At 37.1% G+C, this 23,022-nt stretch overlaps 2 protein-coding genes across 2 annotated transcripts; one reads left to right on the top strand and one right to left on the bottom strand.

Annotated features, from left to right (window-relative positions):
• Positions 1 to 255: 255 nt before the first annotated feature.
• On the bottom strand, positions 256 to 6,263 carry LOC116710471 (fanconi-associated nuclease 1-like). The gene is made up of 8 exons (XM_032549533.1): positions 5,021 to 6,263; positions 4,210 to 4,350; positions 3,921 to 4,122; positions 2,693 to 2,926; positions 1,698 to 1,829; positions 1,511 to 1,619; positions 487 to 606; positions 256 to 324 (listed from the first exon to the last, which is right to left on the bottom strand). The coding sequence occupies exons 1-8, from the start codon at positions 6,012 to 6,014 to the stop codon at positions 256 to 258; spliced, it is 2,001 nt and encodes a 666-aa protein (XP_032405424.1). The 5' UTR covers positions 6,015 to 6,263.
• A 1,264-nt stretch (positions 6,264 to 7,527) lies between these two features.
• On the top strand, positions 7,528 to 23,022 carry apba2a (amyloid beta (A4) precursor protein-binding, family A, member 2a). Its single transcript, XM_032549704.1, has 12 exons — positions 7,528 to 7,679; positions 9,860 to 11,046; positions 13,128 to 13,238; positions 14,003 to 14,033; positions 14,139 to 14,284; positions 15,951 to 16,037; positions 16,229 to 16,414; positions 17,458 to 17,637; positions 18,602 to 18,814; positions 19,791 to 19,910; positions 20,880 to 21,020; positions 22,319 to 23,022. Exons 2-12 carry the CDS (start codon positions 9,892 to 9,894, stop codon positions 22,388 to 22,390), a joined length of 2,442 nt encoding a protein of 813 aa, XP_032405595.1. The 5' UTR covers positions 7,528 to 7,679; positions 9,860 to 9,891; the 3' UTR covers positions 22,391 to 23,022.

Here is a 23,022-nt window from a genome sequence, read left to right as displayed (position 1 = left end):
GTCCTAAAACAACTCATTTTGAAAGGAGCTCAACAGAGGTAGAACTGATCAGTCTAAAATCTTATACAAGAATGACTTTGTGAAAAATTTACATGTTTTGCATAGCATATAAACTTATTGTAACTTGTTAAAGGAAGCATAGAAGATAACCTTTAAAGCTTTAAAATGGATGTTTGCTGCAGCCTCAGTAATACCCATTACCTTTCCTTCAAACAACAGCTTCACTCACTGGAGCAGCTCTAATCTGCAAGCGTCCTAAACTGCAACGACTTTGGCACAGTAGCCTTTAGCGCTAATAGGATATACACTCATCGTGTGGTAACACTGCAGACAGAGCAGGGAATTTAAACTACCAGGATTGCATCCGTCAGCATTAGTGTTTGTAAAATATAAATAAGGTTTGTTTTTTAAATTTATATGGGTTGTAACATTCGAATGTTAATAATAAGCCAGACAAATAAATGAAAAGATCTGTTTTTTGCTTACTTGATCCGGTTTTTTGAGGTGCTGGTGAAAGTTCAGAGCCAGCCTGTCCCACCATCGGCCCCGGCTGTCAGGACAGTAAACGGTCTGCTTTAGTAGGGCCTGCAGCTCTTCTACTGCTTCCTGTTTCATAACAACAGAGAAATACTATCATTACTAACACAAGGTTTCTAAACAGTAAAATTTATACACTATTAAAACATTTTCAAGGTAAGTTTTCAAACGTTTCCAGCAGTACACTTTGAAGAAAAAAAACAATGCAAATGTACTTAGAAAGACAGTTTCAATTCACTATTACTCACTACGGTTATTAATAATGGCTTGTTTAGTATTCTACATTCTACAGCACGGACAAAATAAACTAAAATATAGCAAGGTTTTCTGTTTTGAAAAGTTTCTCTCACACACCTGTCTGGTCTGAGAACAAAACACAAATAAAAAAATAAAAAATAAGAATCAGCAATTTCAATAACTGTTTAATTTAAACAAAACATAAGACAACCTTTATTTCAACTACACAGATCAATAAATCATTGAGCCATTAGGAAGATTAAATATTAAAAAAATAAAAAATAATTTCTCGCTAAGTTTTCTGGCATTTAGCAAATAGAAAACAAATTGGTATTCCTAACTAACAAAACAAGAACATTTTCTCTGATTTAACTTCAAAGAATAAGAAAAAAATTACCGTATTTTCCGCACTATAAGGCGCACCTACTGTTAAACCCTTCAATTTTCTCAAAAGCCGACAGTGCGCCTTATAGTGCGGAAAATATGGTATGTGTTTTTTGTCAAGTGTATAAAAATATCTGGTTTCAACTGTATATCATGCTTTCCAAATTTAGGCATTTGATCAAGTGTTAGATTACACTTTATTACAAAACTGTTCAGTTTAAATATCAAGCACTTCATACATAAATTTAAGCATCTTAAAGGATTTCAAGCACTTACATGATCCCTGCGGACACGTTTAGCTAAATAAACAAAACCAATTTGAATAACAGGCAGAAAATAAATGCAGATAAACCTCATAGCGACGCAGCCTTTGTAAAATCTCCACTCCTCTGGATAAGATTCGTGTGTAAGACCATCCTGTAGTGAAGCTGCGGAGGAACACTGGCAGCTCTTCCTGGTGACTGGATGAAAATTACAATGTCAGCAAACATGAATTGTAAAGAAATAGTACCAACGAAGAAGACTTTTAAAGTCCTGACCTCAGGTCATGGTTGCTGTTGAGCTCAATCCAGGTTTTTTTGGCAGAGGTGTAGAGCTGCAGGGCCTGATCCCACTGACCCCCCTGCATCGCCACGGTGACCTCTATAAGGGCACGCATGGACGCTTCATACCTGGTGCAATGCAAGGAGTCATAAATCTAAATATAAAATATTAACTTTTGTGCTGAAAGAAGTACAAATAGTATTTACATCCCAGAAAGTTTTAACTTTACAACCACAAGCAAGTATTTTGTTAAAATTTTATGTGATAGATCAACAGAAGGTAGAGAAAAAATTGTGTGCTATAAGGAAAAAACTATATATTTTTTTACAAACTAAAATATGAAAAGTAGGACTTTAACAATTATTTTAGCAATTGATTATTCATCTTTCTTTTAACAGTTTAAGCCTCTTTATACAATTTCAGAAGTACAGTAAAGATGTAAATAAACAAATACTTCTGATTTTCTTTTTTAAATAAGAAAATATACATTTTATTGTTTAAAATGCAACAGCATAGTATTCCTTAAGTGAATTTGCTGCTCAAAGGGTTTGGGGTGAAACATATACAATGGTGCATTTTTATCTTAAAATCAAAATGTATAAATAATTTGTACTGTTTTGACTTAATTAAAACTCTGAAGATGTGGCCAAATGGCTTTTCTTTAGTGTGTATACTCCTGTTAGTAATCAAAATGACTAAATTAGTCATTTTGATTACTAACAGGAGTATACACTCCTGTATACTGTATACTGTATACTTAGTTGACAGTTAACTAAATAATTGATTAATCACGATTAATCCGATAAATTTTTTCAGTCCTGCTTTCATCTGAACAGAGCACCTTCCTCCATGTTTGCTGCTTCCCTATAAGGCAAACTGCAAAAATGACTTCATATAATAATAATTTAAAAAAATGCTAATTTGTGATTCTTAAGATGACAAAATGTGACTTCAACAGGTAACTAAGTAAAACCCTTCTGCAGGTCCTTACCTGATGAGATCCTCTCTATCTCGAAACACTTTGGCCTCTCGCTGCACGGCGTAGTCCGGAAACGCCAGACGACCCGAGTTCACCAACAGGATGGTGAAAAGCTGATTCTGACCTCCAGCTGCCATTTCCTCCTCATCCATCGTGTCCGTCAAAGAGAAGAGCAGCAGGATGCGGGAGAAGACGGCCCGAGGCCCGCGAGACAGACGCACACAGGAGCCTGCAAGCTGCTTCGCCCTTTTAATAAAAGAAACAAAATTAAGATTAGGATTACTTCTAGCAGCTATTTATACCCACAAAGTCAAAGTAAAGGATAATTTCACTTGTTTTCTACTCTTTCCCCACAGTAAAAGTGTACGAAAATGCTTGAAAAGTTAAAAAGGTAAATTTTCACATGTTTCCACCTCCACACTTTGGAGGTGGAAACAATACAAATGGACTAAAAAGACAGTTTCAAATCACCATTATATTACATTTACTACTAGATTGATAGATGGACGGACGGACAGACAGACAGACAGGTCGATAAGATTTTATTACAGACTCCAAGTCCAAATTGCATAAAAAATAAAACAAATACAATAAAACTGTAATTAATAATGTCTTGTGGTAGCATTCTACTTAACAGAGACAAGATAAATTAAAACCTAGCAAAACTTTATGATTTGAAAAGACTTTCTCTCTCACACACACATTATACACCTGACTGGTCTGATAATGAAACACTAATTTAACAAAAATCCCAAAATTTCAATACTGTTGTTTAATATATAAAACAAAAAACAACCTTTATTTCAGTTAGATAGACCAATAAGTCAGTCAATCACTAGGATTAATAAATATTAATTAGACTGAAACAATCCAAAAACTGTAAGGCAAATGGCCCCAAATATATAAAGAAAGTTACAATAATAATAATAAAAAAATTCTTGATAGGTTTTTTGGCATTTAGCAAAATAGAAATATTTTTGGTGATTCTAGCTAATCTAAAAGAAAAAGTTTAGTGTAATTTAATTTCAGACAAGCAGTCAGGAAAAATATGTGTATGTCTTTTGATTAGGTGTATGAAAATATCTGGTTTCAACTGTAAATATTTAGGCTTTTAATCAAATGCACTTTATTACCAAACTGTGCTGGTTGAATATCAAGCACTTTCCAAACTTTGATAACCCCTAATAAAAATTAAAGTATTTTCAAGTGTTTTAGTCACTCATACAAACCCTAATCTCACCGTTTCAGAATAACTGTCCCAACTTTGCTCTGACTGGAGGCCGGAGAGAAGAAAGACTTCTGCCTGCTCAGACGGAGAAGCCCGTCGACCAGCTGCTGTTTTTGGGTGCCAGAACTGCCCAGATGGAAAGTTTTAGCAAGAGCTTTGAGTTCAGGAGCCGGCAGCAGATCCAGAGCCTCCACAAGATCCTCGAGGTCCTTTTCTTAAAGAGAGACGTTCACAAGAAAAATCAAAGTTCAGAAAGCATTTAAAAGGTCCTAGTCGAGGTTTAATTGGACGGATTACTCACCTGTCTGTAGAAAACCTATTTGAGCCAGTTCCTGTGCAACAGATCCCAGATCACTGCAGATCTCTCCATAATCCAGTTTATTTACCTGCAGCCACTTCAGTTTCCTCTGAAAGAGCCTCACATACAGCTTCTGAGCCATAACTAGGAGATTCAAAAATCATGACAGTGAGTTACTGGTTATGCTTTGACAGAAGCAATTGATCTGAAATAATTGTCAACTAATTTGGTAATCAATTAATCATTAACTGGAGTATACAGACTCATTTACTGAAATACCAACGTTCTCAGAGGAGTTTTTAAGCCAAAACTGTTCAAATATATACATACATTTTTCATTTGAGATATAAAAAAACCCAGGTGACTGTAAAAACTTTAGCTTCACTTGGTTCAAATTGTGCAAAAAAAAAAGAAAGATCTGTTAAGCACGTTTAGTATCAATTATTAATTGGTTAATCTAAAAATAATCAACATATCAGCCCTAAACTGTATTGATGTTAAGTCAAGCAGAAAGGCCTGAGCTTTTAACCTATTGATGTTGAAAGTATATTTTAGCTGCAGACGCATCCTTTGCTACAAATGATCAAGCTTTCACTAAAGAAATTATTACATTTTAGGTAATAACATTTTCTCTTTCTTATTTAATAAATGAACTTAATAATTTGTTTCATTGCATCTTTTAATGTATTGTATAAAAAGGCTTAAGTGGTGGAATAAAAAAAATCTGCACAATGTGCTATTTTTTTAATCAAATTGATCGATTAATCGTCAGAATAATCGATTGCTAAAATAATCGTCAGTTACAAAAATATACCTGACAAGCTCTGAAATCCCTGTACGGCCGACATGTCCTCCTGGTTGAAGAGCATCCTGTCGTCCTCATTCTCCAACACCGCGTGCAGCACGGTCCGGAAGTTACGCAGGTAGTAGGGAAGTGATTGGGCATCAGCGGTTTCTACCTTTACATCTGCATCCCTCTTCTCAGACAACTCCTCTGAACTGAAAGGCTTGTCAGATTCCTGTCCTTCTGTATTTGTGTCCTCTGGATCAAGACGAGACGATGCCTCTCCACTGCTACCTTCATATTTCGCTTTCTTTCTGATAAAAGATCCCTTGACGCTAAACGTGGCTTTCTTCTTTCTCTTCGTTTGCTTGGCAGGTGAAGGTGGCTGTTTAGATGAAATCACTGATTGATCTGATTGTTTTTCTACAGGTGATGGAGCTTCTGTCTCTGCTGAAGTACAGTCATTGTTGTCTTCTAATGTCTGGACATTTTCCTTTTGGGAGCTGCTGGTCGACTCCGCGGAGCTAATCGGATCAGATGTGTTGCTAATTTCTGCATTTTTCTTGAGATATTTTCTGGATAACTTTGAAGACAGACTTCCTAGGTCAATGGTTCTGACCACAGTTTTACTGTTTATGTCCCGTGGAGTTTGCTGGGAGTTATTCTTCTTAAAATAAGGACTGGTTTTAGTTTTGGTGTCCTCTTTCTGGTCCGTCTCAGGGGACTTTGACAGACTGCCTCCAGGTGACAGCTGGACCCCTGAATAATCATTCCTACCTCCAGAAGCTGCAGTGCTGTCTCCTCTATCAAAGTTCTGACACTGCAAATCGATATGATCATTGATCTTGAATCTTGGGACTAATTGTCCACAGAGGGGACAGGCCAGGTTCGGTGGAGGCTGGCTGCTGAAGAAGTTGGTGATCGGGGTTTTCGTTGTAGAAGAAGACCCAGCTTTAGCATCGCCTTTCTTCTTTTTCAATGACAAGCTTCGCCTCGGTTTGTCTTTGCTTGTTCTTTCTGTCATGCTGAAGCCGGTTCAATAAAAATGACCTTTTCTAACTTTTCACCTGGCTGCATACTTCGGGAAAATATAAATGTGGTTAAAGCTGCAAGAACCGTAATTGAATACTAACGTGCTGAAAGCTTACACAACAAATAAAAATAGCTTTCCTGGTGTGCTAGCAGCATCGTATGTAATGTGGCGTTCGTTACTGAGCCGACTCAATATGCCGGTTCTTTTAATAACGGTTGACGTGAATTAGTCATACTACAATTATATTTTATGGAATGGCTGTATATATAATATATATATATATATATATATATATATATATATATATATATTCTTCCTAAATGCTCTCATTAATGGTATTTTACATTTTTATTCTTGTTTTGCTTATTTTCTCATATGTACATGTTCAAAAGTAACAAAACAAATTTCAGTGGGAGTTGCTTTTGAAATCGAACCAAAGAAATATTGTCACAATTCATCATTAAAAAAGGGGGTAATTATTTAGGATGTTTAATGCCTTACAAAAATATTTTGTGTTTACTTGGGTTATCTTTATTTGTCTGTGACAAAAAAGAAGGAATCTAAGGGAAAATACGTTTTCATGTGCCGTACATGTTATGCGTTTCAACTCTATGATGATTCAGATCATTTGTATTCCTATGAGGATTTTTGCTGCAAACAATATAACTCCAGTTCTGTAGGGATTTAACACCTGAAATCCTGAAAGATTTAAATGTAGCAAATATATCCAACAAGTATATTTTCTGAGTAACACTAAAAAACTGAATTTGAGTCATTTGAAAATTCACAAAATGTAAATTTTATTATATCTTCTTTAGCTTTGTGATTAGATAGGTCAAACTAAGTATGCATAAGCAGAATCACTTCTCTTGTAACCCCTTTAAGCTGAATATAGCTTTCTATCAAATGGATATCAATTCTGGATAAGAAAAGCAACAAATAACTAAACAAAATCAATTAAGGTCTAAAAATATATTAATTTTATCATAATGAATTTATTGTATCTTACTTTCTTCCATCATTAAATAAATAAATAACCTAAAGACTTGACTTAATTTGGAAAGACTGAAATTGTAGCTAGAATCAAGAACAGTTTCATTAGAAAAAAAAATCAACTTTTTTCTTTCTTTTTTTTGTGAGCTTAGCCAAATAAACCGGATCCCAAAAATAGACACGGACTTCCCATTAGAAACAATCCCGCTTCTCAGGCTTATCCAGCGGAGCGACGAGCGTGTTTTCAGTTGTTAAAATCGATCCCAGACACATCGATATTGTTTCATATTTATTTTGAACCAAGAAAATCGTTAGTTACACAAAAAATATTGGTTTTATACCATTAAATTTAATGTTCATAACGGCACGCCAAAGCAACAAACTGGCAAGCCGTTTATGTCCAATACAAAGTAGCTATATCAAGAATGTAAAAATAATTATATTTATTAGTTATTTGTGCGCTCACTTTGTTTTACATTTAAATTGGACCATTTTGAGCAGTGAGCGAACATTTTACCATTTTCACCACATGTTTCTGAGCTGCTGTGCGTCCTTTATTCCTGTACCCCGGTCTTTTACCCCACCCCCTTTTCTGGAGAGCAATCTGATCTGATCAACACACGAGCGTTTGTACAAAGAGGGCCGCCCACAACCCTGATGTCGGTAAGTGGCACACGTACCTTTTTATGCACAGATACGAAAAAGAGAATAGGGATGCATGTTGGGCAGTAATGCTAAAAACGATGCTCGGGCTCTTGTGGTGAATCAGCTCCACATTAGTAACAGGAGGATGCCAGCATGGTGCAGTCTCGATGCTTCATAATCAAGGTCGATGTGAAGCGCAGCAGCAGGATAATGGGATGCTTTCAGATGGTTAAACCATTGGAATCAGGATGTAGGGAGTCTGTGTCCTTTCTGGGTCTCCTTTATGTGAAGGAAAATCTGTATCAGACTGTTTTATCAACATGTAAAAGGGAGAAAACGCGGCGTGCACTGGAGGGGGGAGCCACAACAACAACCACCCCTGCAGGCTGCGGTACCAGTGGAAAAAATGGCTTTACAAAAATACCAAAAAAAAAAAAAACAACGTCAAGGGCATTGCAGTTACAGGAACACCCATCACATAGTCTCATTTCTGCTCAGTAATGAGCCTCAGTGTTTTAATTGGTAGTTAGGCACCACGGAGAGGTCAGGATTAGGTCTGTGCGCAGGGATTAAGGGGAGGTGTTCATGCGTTTGATGCCGTGATCCCAGTTGTAATAAAATCTGATCAACGCCACTTTGGCTAATTTCAATGTGTGGATTAGAATCAAGCATGCGACAAAAGCCTCAGTTTAAGATGCGCAGGTTTGAATCTGATACAGAGAGGGTTGAGGTTCAGATGAGGGTGTGACTTGTTTATCCTGGCCTCAATACAGGCGAAGACCTGAGTGCTGAATAAATGATAAAGGGGCCAGAACCATTACAGCAAATAAGATTCGTTTTTTTCTTTACAGTTAAAGTCAAATTCCCCCAAAGTGATGGACTCTATGCTTTAGAAAATGTCAACACGTCTAAAATCTGTGGTAATATAACTACATTTGGTGTTTTTTAACCATTATTCGTGACGAATCTGTTATTGACATAATCATCCACTACCTTAGTAGTCGATTAATCGTTAACTGTAGTATTAGCATATAAACAGTGTGACACTTCAACAGTTTTATAATGTAGGGAATTTTTCTAAGTAGGAGTTTTTGGGGGTAAAATAATATTTTTAGGCAAAATAAATAAATAAAAAGAATTTTGGGTTAGATAGTGTGATAAGTTGATGTTATTACAATATAAAAAGCATTATGTTTATTCATAAAACGTTTGTTACCGTCTCATACATTTTAATATAGAAAGTAATTTCCTACTCAAATGAAGTTAATAAAGAGTAGACTGAGAAATTTCTCATTGTTTTTTATTTAAATCATGTCTTTTATTGATGTTAAAATGCACTTGAAAAAGTGAGCAAGGGAAAAGGTTGTTCTGCATTTTTTAATAAACCTAAAGCTGAATTTTAATGGATAAATGTTTATCTTATTTATGAAGGAGTATTAAACTGAACTCACACATTTATCACAGATTTATAGCGTAACGAGTGATAGGACTGCAACTAACAATTATTTTATTCAATTATAATGGCGATTAATCAATTAATCGGACAAATAAGTGGAACATTCTGCACATATTTCATTCAGTTACTTACATTTTATATACACTTTTAAAAGAGACAAATAAATAATGTAGTTCATTTTCAACATGAGAAAGTAAACATTTTATTACCTAAAATGTAATAACTTTTTTTTTTTTAATGAACGTTTGATCGTTTGAAGCAAAGGATGCGTCTGCAGCTAAATTAAAAAATACTTCTAACATCTATATGTGAAAATTTCTGCCCTTTCTGCTTGACTTAACATCAATGCCGTTTAGGGCTGATCTGTTAATTAATTTTAGATAAACCTATTAATGATTGGATTGCAAAAGTTGCTAGTTTTTAATAGAATCTGAATCAGGTGAAGCTAAAACAGCCACTTCAGTTTTTGGTAGAACATATTTACAGACAAATGTTTTTTTTTTTCATTTTAAATGCAAAATTAATGCATATATTTTTAATAATTTTTGCTTAAGTACTGCTCTGACTGTGTTCCTGTAGCAAATAATCTTTTTTAGAGTCTGTATACTCCATTTATGATTAATCAGTTATTAAATTAGTTGATGATTACTTAAATAATCACGATTAATCTGATTAATGGTTTCAGCCATAAATTAATCCATCTTGTAATGGAAATGCATACATGTCTTTTCACTGTCTGCAGGGTTTAGGGTAGTAAAGTCAAAGGGGCCAGTTATGGCTCATGGGAAAAAGCCAGGAAACATGTCCAAAGTCTTGGCCCCTGGCCCTCCGTCGTGCCCCAGTGCCGGACCTCCAAAACCCAGTCAGGAGGACCAGTCTGTGAGCGAGGAGACTCAGCGACCTCCCCGTTCTTCTACGAACGACAACAATAACCAGCTGACTCCTCCCGCTCCTTCAAAGCACTTCTACATGAGCTGCGACCCGAGTCCGGAGGACATGGACGACGCCTGCTCCGAGTACGACAACGTGGGCTCGGACGTCGAGCAAGACCACGACGAGGTTCTGCATTTGAACAGACAGGGAGCCGTCAGCGTCAGATGTTACAACCAGCACCGACCTGAGGGTGCGCAGCAAGCCGAGGAGAGCAGTGAGGCTCCCACCGCTGACCAGATCACCCAGAAACCTCATCACAGCACCAAGAGATGCGAACGGCCTCACTCTGACGGAAAACCGTACCGAACGAGTCACCGCTTTAAGTCGCATTGTGCCCCCATTGCTGGAGATGAAGCAGAGGGGGGAATGAAAATAATCGAAGGAGACAGATTCTTTTTTAACGACGGCGATGATTTTGAAGAGGTGTTGGATGGAGCCAGATTCATAGAGGATTTAGATGAGGCGGAGGTAAATGCTGAAAGGCCCGCCAGCCTCTATCAGGGCAATGAGAGTGAAAGGATTAAAAAGGAAAGGAATCGAGAAGATGAAACTTGCATCCAGAGAAATCATAATGTATCAGGAGCCGGTAAGAAGTCTGAGCCGTCACAGAAGGGGAAAGAGCGACAGGTTAAAGGTCGAGGAAGAAGAGGAGGTGAAACGCAGCATGTTGTTTCTGGGATCAAAGCAGCGACAAACAGCAGCACCGAGCAGAATCCAAAGACTTCATCCAAAAAGTCTGCAGTGAGGTCCAAGGATCGACCCGGTTCCAGCAAACACCATCACCCTCCTCCTCCTCCAACGCGTCACGCTCAGTCGCCCTCCGACCCCCAGAGGGCCCTGCCTCACAGAGAGAGTCCCCCCACTTCTGGACCGCCTGCTGACAACCCAGAGAACGAGTCCAGGCTGATCAAAGCCTCTCCGGGTCCACAGCACCTAGCAGAACAGCAGAGAGAGTCCGCAGAGGAGAAACTGATGGGTTCTGAGAAACCCGAGCAGGTCAGGAAGCCACACAGTTCCCATCTCACTAGTTCTCACCTCAATGTTTTCCTCCAATCAGCAACCACTTCTCTGTAAAGAAAATATAATCAATCAATTAAGTTCATCTGCATAGCTCATTTCATATAGCACATCATAAAAACACAAATAAAACATCCAATAACCAATAACAGACATTACATTTTGTCAAATAGTGCCATTAAAATCAATCGTGGTTGTCAGAATTTTACCATATAAGTATAATAAACTGTGAAATTTATACAGTGAAATTCTGGCAACCACAGCTGCCGGTATTTTACTGTAAATTAGAGACAGCTTTTTTTACAGTGTAGGGGTCCATCGATTGCAGTTTTCTGTCCTATCGCTGATTACCAATCTTTAAAAGGACTGACCTTCTGATTCTGTCTGATACCAGTTATTTTGTCTGAATTATCTCTAAATATAGCAAGAAACTCGTTGAGTTGGTAACAGTGGGGTGACTATTGTTAACTGCAAATGTGCAGATATGACCTGGTGGGCCGGTCTGTCAGTCAAACCTCTGTCACAGCAGAGCTGAAGCAGTCGATCTTAAAACCATTACTGAGGTAGATAAGATCGGGGGATATCAGCTGATCACCACACTCACAAAATAAAAGAAATCGGCACCAATAACTCTTCTGGCCGATAAATCTGTGCATCTCTACTGGCAACTCTTGCAGAAGCATTTAAATCCTCTGTAGTTGTTTACACTGTTTGATTAAGTTTGAACATGAACATGAAGTAGTGCTAATGTTACATGGTTGGGAGAGTCAAATCTGGCTTTTAAAGCTACAGTATGTAACTTTTATGACAAATATATTTTTACATATTTGTTGAAACTGTCATTTTACTGTTTGGTTCCTAGTGTTGAGTAGGTATCACCACGAGGGGGCGCCTATTCCCTTTTCTTTGGTTGTAACGTGTACCGAGTAAGAAGAACTCGCTTCCATGTTGTTTTAGAGGAGAAATATCGTTGATGCTGAGGTGCAGAGTGATACAACTTTTACTTTTTTCATGTATGAGAATATAATATAAGTTCAGTGCCGTGGAGATCTGGCTTTACATGGACAAAGTCAAATAAAGTGAAAGTGTAGAATACTTCAACAGTACGTTCTGCTGAGTAGAGTGGCTAACCGCCGCTGCTAACTCCTTCTCCAACCTCTCACCGCATCGTCACATATTGTCACCGCATCGTCACATATGTCATGACATTATGTTATTATGAGACACATAATCAGTGAAAAATGGAGCTCCTCTGCCTTCCTTCTCCCAGTAGTAACTGGGGGGGGGGGAGAATCAGAGCCAGGAGGCGGGTCTTAGCGATGGCTGCTATGCTAGCAGCTAGCATAGCCTTCTGTGAATCCGTTAAAAACTTCCAACAGAGTCAACGCCTCCAGAAGCGATCGTTTCTCAGTAGCCGAGGGTTCGGATACTGGGTAGAGGTTTTATTTTCAAAATCAAACATATAACCAATACCTCAGTAGAATAGCTTAGGTTAAAGCACATGTGTCCAACTCAAGGTACGGGGGCCTAAATCCGGCCCGCCATAACTTTTTAAGTGGCCTCTAAAGAGACAGCTATGTGCCTAAATATACAAAGCATGTTTTATTTGTATTCTGCCAAGTTACAAGAATGGGAAAAGATTTCAGTTCTCATTGAATGCAGAGACATTAATTTATTCATTTTTTATAAAAACATTTTAATGTAGTTTTATCAGTATGTTTTGTTGTAACTGACACTTTGAGTACATTCATAATCATAAAAATGAGCTTGTCAGTCCTTGTTTAAAGCATATTAATGTCTTTATAATGACATTAACTGAGAATCTGTGGGGAAAAAATAAAATTGATGTTGACAGAAAATAGCTGGTAAAACTCTGCAGACATCTTGCAGCTGTAACTCCAAGGTGCGTTTTATTTCTTAATCTTATAAAGCATTGATGCAGGAAGACCGATAGGAACGCTCTGTATGTTGTCCTTGTCACCTTCTCGCCATGCTGCAGTTTTCTTCAGTAATCAGTTACACTAAAGTTTTTCTGAAACGTTGATGTTTGTGTTCATTAGGATCAGGATGAGAAGCCAAGCACAGCCATGATGCCTGATGAGGCGGCAGAACAGCCAGAACAGCCTCAATGTCCAGAGCCGGTCTCTGTAGAGGAAGACAACTCTCCCAAGGTGAAGATGAGTTTTATTGTCAAATTAAAGACTTAATTCATTATGTTTGTAAGTTTATGGTACTGTCATTTAAAAAAAGAAATGAAAAAGTACTTTTGAATAGAATTGCGATGTTTTGTGGTATTATTGTGAAACAATATGGATTACACTCTGACAGTATTTATTACTCATTATTTGCGTAACTTTATAGTTACAGCATTCATAGAACAACAATCACAAACATTGTTGTTGAAAAACATTCCCATTTGAAAAAACCTTTTTCAGATGCCATGGCTTAAAAAAGTGTGATTTATATTTCTAAAGTGCACTGTAAAAAAAAAAGTCTATAATTTACAATAAAATACTGACAACTGTGGTTGCCAGAATTTTGCCTTATAAATACGGTAAAATTCTGGCCGGTATTTTACCGTAAATTAGAACTGTTTTTTTTACAGTGTGCATTCAATCATATTTTTTTATATTTAATATTTTTAATTTAAATTAATATTTATTGATGCTTCCGTAAAAGCAAATAGTGGAGAAAATAATAATAATAAAAAAATATATTTTTATTGATGTTCTTTTTTCAATAACAGAAATTTATAATGATAACAATAAATCAAAATTCTTATCCTGATAAGAAATTTTTCACAATAAATTCCCACCCCTACTTCTGAATACTGATTTTACTACGGTTAATATTACTTTTTGTTTTGTCTTTTCTGATTAATTTAAAAATTTGTCAACTTTTCTTATTTTGTTAATTTTTTTTGGTGAAATCACAGGAAGGAGCTGCTTTTCCCAGCTTTGAGGATGGTAAATACGTCACATTATCACTAAATTTTTTCATTTAAGTCTCTCCAGTACATGAAAGTGTCTTGAAATAAAGTGTTTGTTTTTTTTTGTGTGTGTGCCGTTTAGTCCCAGGTCCTTGCGAGCCAGAGGATCTCATCGACGGGATCATCTTCGCTGCTAACTACCTAGGATGCACTCAAGTGCTGTCCGATAAAAATCCGTCCAAGTCGGTGCGAATGTCGCAGGCCCATGAAGCCGTCAGCCACATCAAGGTAATCAGCATTCATGCAGACAGCCAGTGGTGTCTATTGATTTGGTTTGTAGGTGTTTCAAATGAACCGATACGTTCTGCTTTCATCAGCTTGTTTAAACAAGAGGGAGTCAGTTTTGGCAATAAAGCTCCATTTAGGGGAACTGAGCAGATTTAAATAGTTTTTCAGAGCTTCACGTTTTAGTAAGGACATAAAATTCAGTAGTAACAGAGGTGGGTGGCATACCCCAAAAATTTTACTCAGGTAACAGTAGGACTACTTCAACATATTTGTACTCAAATAGAAGTAAAAAGTAGCTGTACAAGAAATTAGTTTAAAAAGTGTTTGGTAACAAGGCTAGTCAAGTACTGAGTAACTGATCAAAACATCAATCCCTTAATATTAAAAAAATACATAATAAGAGGGACAAACTTATAAAATAATATAGAAAAGACATAAATAAAAATAATTTATATAAATAACATAACTACAAAATAACAAACATTTTCTTTCAATATAAAACTGATGAAACTTTAATAAAAACTGCAGGTGTGTGTCTGTTCCTGGTGATTTTTTGGTTAAAACATGTTTGTTCTTCATTCAATGGGTAGAAAATCCAGAAATGTAACTTAAATAAGAGTAGAAACACTTCATAATAAAATTATTCAAGTCGAAATAAATAGTAAAAACACTGCTAAAAGTATTTTTTCCAAAGAGTTGATGTAACTGAGTAAATGTAGCTAGTTAATTCTCAACTCTGATAACAAATTGTGTATTTATAAGATACTTTATTGTAACACTGTATTAGTAATCCAATGGAATAATGAAGAATCTTATTTTTTTATTAAGTAAAAGTAAAAATAAAAGTGTTCCTCATGACCAGTCACATTGTGATTAGTGGGATAACATGTTATATTCTCAATTGAAGGAGACAAAACTGCTGTTTTTAATGATTTATTAGTATTTTGTCCATGAGCCACACACTAGTAATTCAGAAATGCTAGCATTCTTTAACCATCTCTGGCTATAATCACAGATGTTATCACTTGTTTTGTAAATTCAGCTATTTTTTAAAACATCTGTTATGACGATGAGCTTATTTTTGCTGTTGCATTGTTGTTGTGGTTTGGACCAATTTTCTGTCATATTAAGCCTAAACATCATCGTGTTGAGCAAAGGTTAAGTTACATAAACCTTACCTCTTTGTTTTGCTACATGAACAAGAATTAATGTTGAAAAAAAAAACATATATATAACCTCATCTTTGTGAATTCAGTTTTAGGGTTTTGTGATCTCCCAATGGGCTGCACAGTGGTGCAGTAGGTATCACTGTTGCCTTGCAGTAAGAAGGTCCTGGGTTCGATTCCCGGACTTTCTGTATGGAGTTGGCATGTTCTCCCTGTGCATGCGTGGGTTCTCTCCGGGTACTCCGGCTTCCTCCCACAGTCCAAAAACATGACTGTCAGGTTAATTGGTCTTTCTAAATTCTCCCTAGATGAGAGTGTGCATGGTTGTTCGTCCTGTCTGTCTCTGTGTTGCCCCACTAGGAACAAGGTATTAGAAAATGGATGAATGATCTCCCAATGTTTTGCTAACCTTCTTCTTCTGATCAGACATTTTTGCAACTACAGCGCCTACGTAAAGGATTGCAGACTGCAATGTCGGTTTCTGTTTTTCCACTTCCCAGAGCCAAGATGAAGACTCTCAGATGATGACTGAGGTCGACCTCTTCATCTCCACTAAGGCTGTCAAAGTACTGAATGCTGACACACAGGTCAGCAACTTTATTTGTGCAGATTCAGTTCAGTTTTATTCTAAATCTGATGGGGATATGAGCGAAATTGGCTCATATCTCCAGTAGCAGTCAGTGTGGCCTGAAGAGGCCTCTTACTGAAGTTGACAGGAAATTTTATTTATTTCTGTGTCAGTCACCTTAAACATCCTGATTATTTCCTCTACCTGCAGGAGACGATGATGGACAGTGCCTTGCGGACCATATCCTACATCGCCGACATTGGCAGCATCGTGGTTCTGATGGCACGGAGACGCATGTCTCAGGCTTCATCAGAGGATTTCTCTGAATCGTCTGATTCTGCCAACGAAGGGAAAACTCAGTACAGAATGATCTGCTACGTCTTCGAGTCAGAAGATGTACGTACTACTTAGACCTTCCGACAAGTATTCATACTCCTCAAATCTTTTCAGATTTTGTCAACAAACGCATGTTTAATGTGAAGGAATGGGATTTTGTAGATCAGGTCTCAAGAATTAGATGTTTTCAGTGTTTGGAAAGTGCTTGATTTCTGTATAAAGTCTTTAAAAGTGCTTCATATTCAATTAGCACAGTTTTGTAATAAAGTTCAATCTAACATTTAATGAAAGGCCTAAATTTGGAAAATATTTTTTACAGCTGAAACCAGATATTTTCATACACCTAATAAAAAGACAGATAATTTTTTTCTGATTGTCTGAAATTTTGTTTGTTTGTTTTAGGTCAATTAGAATTACCAAAATTATTTTTATTTGCTAAATGCCAGAAAACTGAGTGAAAACATTTTTAGGAAATGTTTAAATAACATTCTTTGTATATTTTATCAAAGCATCTGATTTCAGCTGGAAGGTAATTTACATTAATACAATTTGTTTGGATTGTTTAAATATAATGAATATTTATTATTCCTAATGACTCAACTTATTGATTCGTATAATTATAATAAAGGTCATTATACATTAAACAATGTTGTTGAAATTGTTGGACTTTTTGTCAAATTAGTGTTTTGTTCTCTGGGCAGGCAGGTGTATGGAGACATTTCAAAACATAAAATTTTACTATATTTTATTTTACTTTGTCCCTATTAGAAAGATTAATGGATGTAATATAATAGTGAATTGAAACTGTCTTTTTTATTTAGTTAATTTGTATTGTAAAGTTTGAAAACTTGCCTTGAAAATTCTTGAAAAGTGAATGAAACAAGTTCTGCTGCTTCCTCTACCTTCCATTTTACAATTATGAATCAAATTAAAATACTTTGAAGCTTGTGATTTAAACATAACAAAATACAAGAACATTACAGAAGAATAACGGCCATATCTTTTATTTTAGATATTTATGGCATGCTTTCTCCCCTCTCTGCTTCTGTCAGCCGGGATCATTTCCCTACGGTTTCATTTTCCCATAACTCCCTTTTCCACAGGCACAGCTGATTGCCCAGTCCATCGGTCAGGCTTTCAGCGTGGCCTACCGGGAATTCCTGCGAGCCAACGGCATCAACCCGACCGACCTGAGCCACAAACAGTACAGTGACATCATCAACTCCGAGGAAATGTACCACGACGACCTCGTGCACTTCTCAAACTCAGAGAACCGTAAAGAGGTGAGACGTTCCTGAGTTTCCCAACAGAAATGTGGCATCTTTTTCAGATCTAGCAAGATTGGTGGCAAACGTTTCTGCAGCAAAAAATATCCTCGTTTGTGGCGCTATCGTTTTAAAGATATTAATAAATGTCCCAGAGGTCATGAAAGGTCATTCACCTTCTTTAAATCAGACAAAATTAGTGTTTGTTTGTTGTTGTTTGACTTTGTTAAATCAAACATGGTATCTTCAAAACAAGAGCAGCAAAAACCAAAAAATAATCTCTGCATAAACGTAGCACAAATGTTTGACACCAATTTGGTTTGATTTCATAAAATTGGGGGGTCTGGTTCACCTTTTGACCCTTGACTGTCACAAAAGCAGCACAAATGAAAATTGTTGCTGCACAAACGTTGATTGACACCAATTTTGTATGATTTTGTGAATGTTGGGTGGAGGAGATGACCTCTGATGACCTCTGGAAGCCTCTTTAAAATGATAGTGGCATAAACAGATGTTTTTGCTGCACAAACGCAGCACAAATGTTTGTCACCAGTTTTGTTTGATTTTGCAATTGTGGGGGATCTTGTTGACCTTTTGACCTTTAATATTTTATTAATATTTTCGAAGAAAAAGCAGCACAAACAAAAAAAATGCTGCATAAACATTTGACACAAATTTTGTTTGATTATCTAAATGTTCAGGATCTTAGCTGTTTGTCTTTTTTACTTTAAAATTTTATTAATATCTGCAAAGAAAAGGCAGCACAAACAAATTTTTGCTGCACAGTTCATTGACACCAATTTTGTTTGATTGTCTACATGTGGGGAGGTTTGGTGACCTTTTGACTTTTAAACTTTCTTTAATATCTTCAAAGAAAAAGCAGCACAAAACAACGTTTGACACCTTTTTTGTTAGATTTGAAGAAGGTGGGTGGGCCATCTCCTCTCAGGTCTTCATATTTGCTCTTTAATCCGTGCTGCAGCTGTATGTGGAGAAGCAGAAAGGCGAGAGCCTCGGCGTGGTCATAGTGGAGTCCGGCTGGGGCTCCATTCTGCCCACCGTCATCCTGGCCAGCATGCTGAACAGTGGCCCCGCAGCACGGTCCGGAAAACTCAGTGTGGGAGACCAGATCATGTCCATTAATGACACAAGTCTGGTGGGACTGCCACTGGCCACTTGTCAGAGCATCATTAAGGTAAGAAAATCAGTCACAGGTACTTTACTGTACCTCAAAAGTAGAATCTACATTACAATATTCACATTCTACAAGTTGTTATGCTTCAAGAACAATCCAAGTGCTTAAAAAACCACCCAGCTGTTTTTTAGTGTCTGGAAAATGAGCAGTTTTTAAAACCTCGCTGCGAAAACAAAATCTGACCAAATATGGTTTCTAGTGCCAATTTCTTAGTACATTTGAAATAAGGCAAAACTAACTTGCAAGCAGCTTTTCATCAAGACATAGGAGCTACTTTTAAGTAAATAATTACTTAATATTATTTAAAAAGTTCTAGTTCCACTGGCAGATTATTCATTTATAATAAGACATTTTTCCCATGTTAAAATGGAACATATGAAGTAAAAGCTACAGCTGCTGCAACTAACGATTATTCCACTTATAGAGTATTCTGACACTTAATTGATTATTTGGATAAATAAAATTGAATTTTTCATTTAACCACTTAGGCCATTTTATGCAATATTAAGCATATGTTAAAATATGCAAATAAACAAATAATTAAATTCCTTCTTTAAATAATAAATAAACATTTTTCTCTCTAAAATGTAACAACATGGCGTTCCTTTAGTGAATTTGAACCGGGTGAAGCTAAAATTCTGACACTTGAGGAGTTTTTTCTAAAACATATTTACACAAGATGGTGTTTTTATCTTTGATACAAACTGTACATATGTTTTGAACAGTCTTGGCTTAATTACAACTCCTATTATGCTGGGGGGGGGTAGCAAAGAGTCTGCTTACTCCAGTTTGCCATTAATAGATTACTAAATTAGTTGACGAGTATTTTAACAATCACGATTAATTCGATTAATCGTTCCAGCCCTACAGTAAGGCCACCAAGGACTGGTTGACATCTAAGTAATGGAGATTCCAGGACCTAGTCAAAGCCCAGATCTTAATTACCGTTGTAACAGTTTCAATAAACTTCTTCCAGGGCTTGAAGAATCAGGTGAAAGTGAAGCTGAGCATCGTAAGCTGCCCTCCTGTTACGACCGTCCTCATAAAGAGACCGGACCTCAAGTATCAGCTCGGCTTCAGCGTTCAGAACGGCATCGTGAGTAAAACCACAACAGTAAAAGTCTCCAAACCTGAATAGGCTACGTTCACACTGCAGCCTGAAGTGACCCAAATCTGATTTTTTTTGGCCATGGTTGTTCATATTACCAAATATATCCCACTTGTATGTGATCTCCCATGTGAACTACAAAAGACCTGAAAATGTCCCGCGTGTGCAGTAGAGGGCGCAATAAACATGACATAAAGTAAACATGGATGCTAACGGTGGAGCATAGCTTACAATTTCAAAGTTGTTGACCAACCGGAGCCAGCACATTAACAACTTCCATCCGCCCATCCATTTTCTGTACACCCTTGTCCCTAGTGGGGTCAGGAGGTTCTGGTGCCGATCTCCAGCTAACGTTCCGGGCGAGAGGCGGGGTCACCCTGGACAGGTCGCCAGTCTGTCGCAGGGCAACACAGAAACAGACAGGACACACAACCATGCACACACACACTCACACCTAGGGAGAATTTAGAGAGACCAATTAACCTGACAGTCATGTGTTTGGACTGTGGGAGGAAGCCGGAGTACCCGGAGAGAACCCACGCATGCACAGGAAGAACACTACATGCAGAAAAACCCCAGGCCGGGAATCAAACCCAGGACTTTCTTGCTGCAAGGCAACAATGCTACCAACTGTGCCACTATGCAGCCTACACTGACAACTTAATCATCGTTATCGTTCGCCATGGTTGTTGTTGTTGTGCATATCAGGACACAGAATAGTGACGTTTGTAGAGCATCAGTGATTTTCACGTCGGATGAACGTGACCAGATATGTATCATATTAAGAACATATCCAAGTGGCCTTTGTCGCATTCGAAAAAATCCGATCTGTGTTTTCAGACTGTCGAGACAAAAATCAGATACAGATCGCATTAAAGCTAAAAAATTGGATTTGGGACTCTTAGGCTGCAGTGTGAACGTGGCGAGTCTCCCACAAATTCTGTGTGTTTTGGTCAGATCTGCAGTCTGATGCGAGGCGGGATTGCCGAACGAGGCGGCGTCCGAGTCGGGCACAGAATCATCGAAATAAACGGGCAGAGTGTTGTTGCCATGGCGCATGAGAAGATTGTTCAAACTCTGTCTGTCTCCGTGGGTGAGGTAAGACATCGTTGGGCTGCAAAGCTGCAATTTTCAATGATTACTGAGCTGTACAAATGAAATGACGCATTTCCTCTCACACTGGGATCGCTTTAAATGCATGAAGTGAAACATGCAGATACTATGTCAGGGATTTCCCAAACGCAGACACGAGGAAAGAAGCATTTCTAGACAAAAGGCATTCAGAATATAAATACTTGATCAATGAAGAATATATTGTACTATAGTGGCAAGATGTTTTGTGCAATGTTTTATTCGAAAATTGATTAAATAAAGTGTAAATAGTGCAGCAGCGATGACAAAGTTATCTGAACTATAAGTAACAATTAAAAATACCTTTAAAAATGTACTGTATTTTTATGAATGTAAATATGTGATGTGACTATAGCTTACATAATGTAAACTTCTATTTCTGATAAATACTGCCCCCTAGTGTTTTCTCGTTGTTATTACACTTCAAATTCCTAACTTAGGAACAGGTACAGTAGATCTCCAACTTCTCCTTATAACCGCAGACGTTATTGTATTTCTTTGGGGTTTTATGCAACAGATAAACACAAAGGGTAATGAAAACATTTGTGCATTTCTATTCGATTTTAATCCTGCTGGAACGTTAATCCAGCAGAAAACCAGTTTCCATTGGTTTCAGAGTGGTGGCTGGAGTAGGCAGGTTTTGTTTTTCCAAAAAACAAATCACATTTTCCCACATATTTTCATCATCACCTATTAAGTTTTTTAGTTACTTTAAATTGGACTTGAATTCCTTTTCTGTTATTGAACAATCGTCTGTTAGATGTTTGATTTCAACTGTGTCAGCTATTTTCCTTCATGATGGTTTTTATTCACTCATGTTCTCAAACAAACATCTAGCAAGACCATTGAAAAAAAAAATTTCTGGACAATCAATTGTGTCCCAGACATTTTTCTAATTTTCAACTAATGTAATGACAAAGGCATGATATTGCATATACACCCTCTCAAAGATTAATAAACTTTAATTTCTAATGGACATATTAAGTATCCTAAATAAATAAACAGAACAACAAATAAAATGGAAACTGAAGTCTCTATAAACAAAATTGCCCTTCAAATAAGGGCAATGAAGACTTTTGTCATCCAATCTTTGGGAGGACGTATTGATGTGGAGTGTTGAGGGCCACATAGAAAGCTGCGGCGGGCCACGTTTGGCCCCAGAGCCTTGAGTCTGACACGTGGACTAGATGTTCAAATCTTTCTTAATTGCTTTTTTAAACTACCCGCAGACTGGCTCCTTGTCATCATTTCTCTCTTTGCTCCAGATCAACATGAAGACAATGCCTGCAGTGATGTTCAGACTCCTGACGGGTCAAGAGACGCCGGTCTACATATAGAAATCCTGCACGGATTGATCCTTTGAAGTTCTGGATGAAGGGAATTTATTTTTCTACCATTTTAAATTGTTTTGCTTTTTGTTGCAATGCTGTAAAGAACATCGTTTCCAGGTCTTATCTTGAATTACGTCATCATAATGGCCTTATAATGTGAACACCGTCTGTAGTACTGTATGTGAGGTAATGGTGTCAAAGAAAAGTAGCTTTATGGTCATGATTATTTTCTTATGAAGAGATAAATTAGCACATTTATTTTTTATTTAGTCATTTTTATAATGCGTATGGGGTTCAAAAATGTACTTATACTGTAAATACTTTGGGTTGGCTTTGTTGGGAAGGCCATAACTACTCCTGCAAAAACACAGTATGCATGTGATTGTGGAAAAATAACAGACCAGGGATTCAGTCTCGATCTGACATCGTAATCTATTACAGTAAGTATTAAAAGTCGACAAAAACATGATGTACAAAGGCACCGAACTCTGCATTACAGCGATGCTGAAGGCCAAAGACACACACCTCTTGTTTAAGGAGATTCAACAACACTTTGAGTGACAGAGAGTACAAGAATGTATCAATATACTCATTACTGGATGAATGTAATGAAGAAAAAATACAATTTCTCTCCTAAA

This window comes from Xiphophorus hellerii, chromosome 2, assembly GCF_003331165.1.
Source record: "Xiphophorus hellerii strain 12219 chromosome 2, Xiphophorus_hellerii-4.1, whole genome shotgun sequence".
Taxonomy (NCBI): domain Eukaryota; kingdom Metazoa; phylum Chordata; class Actinopteri; order Cyprinodontiformes; family Poeciliidae; genus Xiphophorus; species Xiphophorus hellerii.
This window is presented reverse-complemented; position numbering and strand designations above follow the sequence as displayed.

Coding starts and splice junctions, on each gene's coding strand:
- LOC116710471 (XM_032549533.1), bottom strand. CDS start 6,014: ATGACAGAAAGAACAAGCAAAGACAAACCGAGGCGAAGCTTGTCATTG. Junction 4,351..5,020: donor GGGATTTCAGAGCTTGTCAG/GTATATTTTTGT, acceptor TGAATCTCCTAG/TTATGGCTCAGAAGCTGTAT. Junction 1,830..2,692: donor GATAGAGAGGATCTCATCAG/GTAAGGACCTGC, acceptor GCATTGCACCAG/GTATGAAGCGTCCATGCGTG.
- apba2a (XM_032549704.1), top strand. CDS start 9,892: ATGGCTCATGGGAAAAAGCCAGGAAACATGTCCAAAGTCTTGGCCCCT. Junction 17,638..18,601: donor ACTCAGAGAACCGTAAAGAG/GTGAGACGTTCC, acceptor TCCGTGCTGCAG/CTGTATGTGGAGAAGCAGAA. Junction 21,021..22,318: donor TGTCTGTCTCCGTGGGTGAG/GTAAGACATCGT, acceptor TCTTTGCTCCAG/ATCAACATGAAGACAATGCC.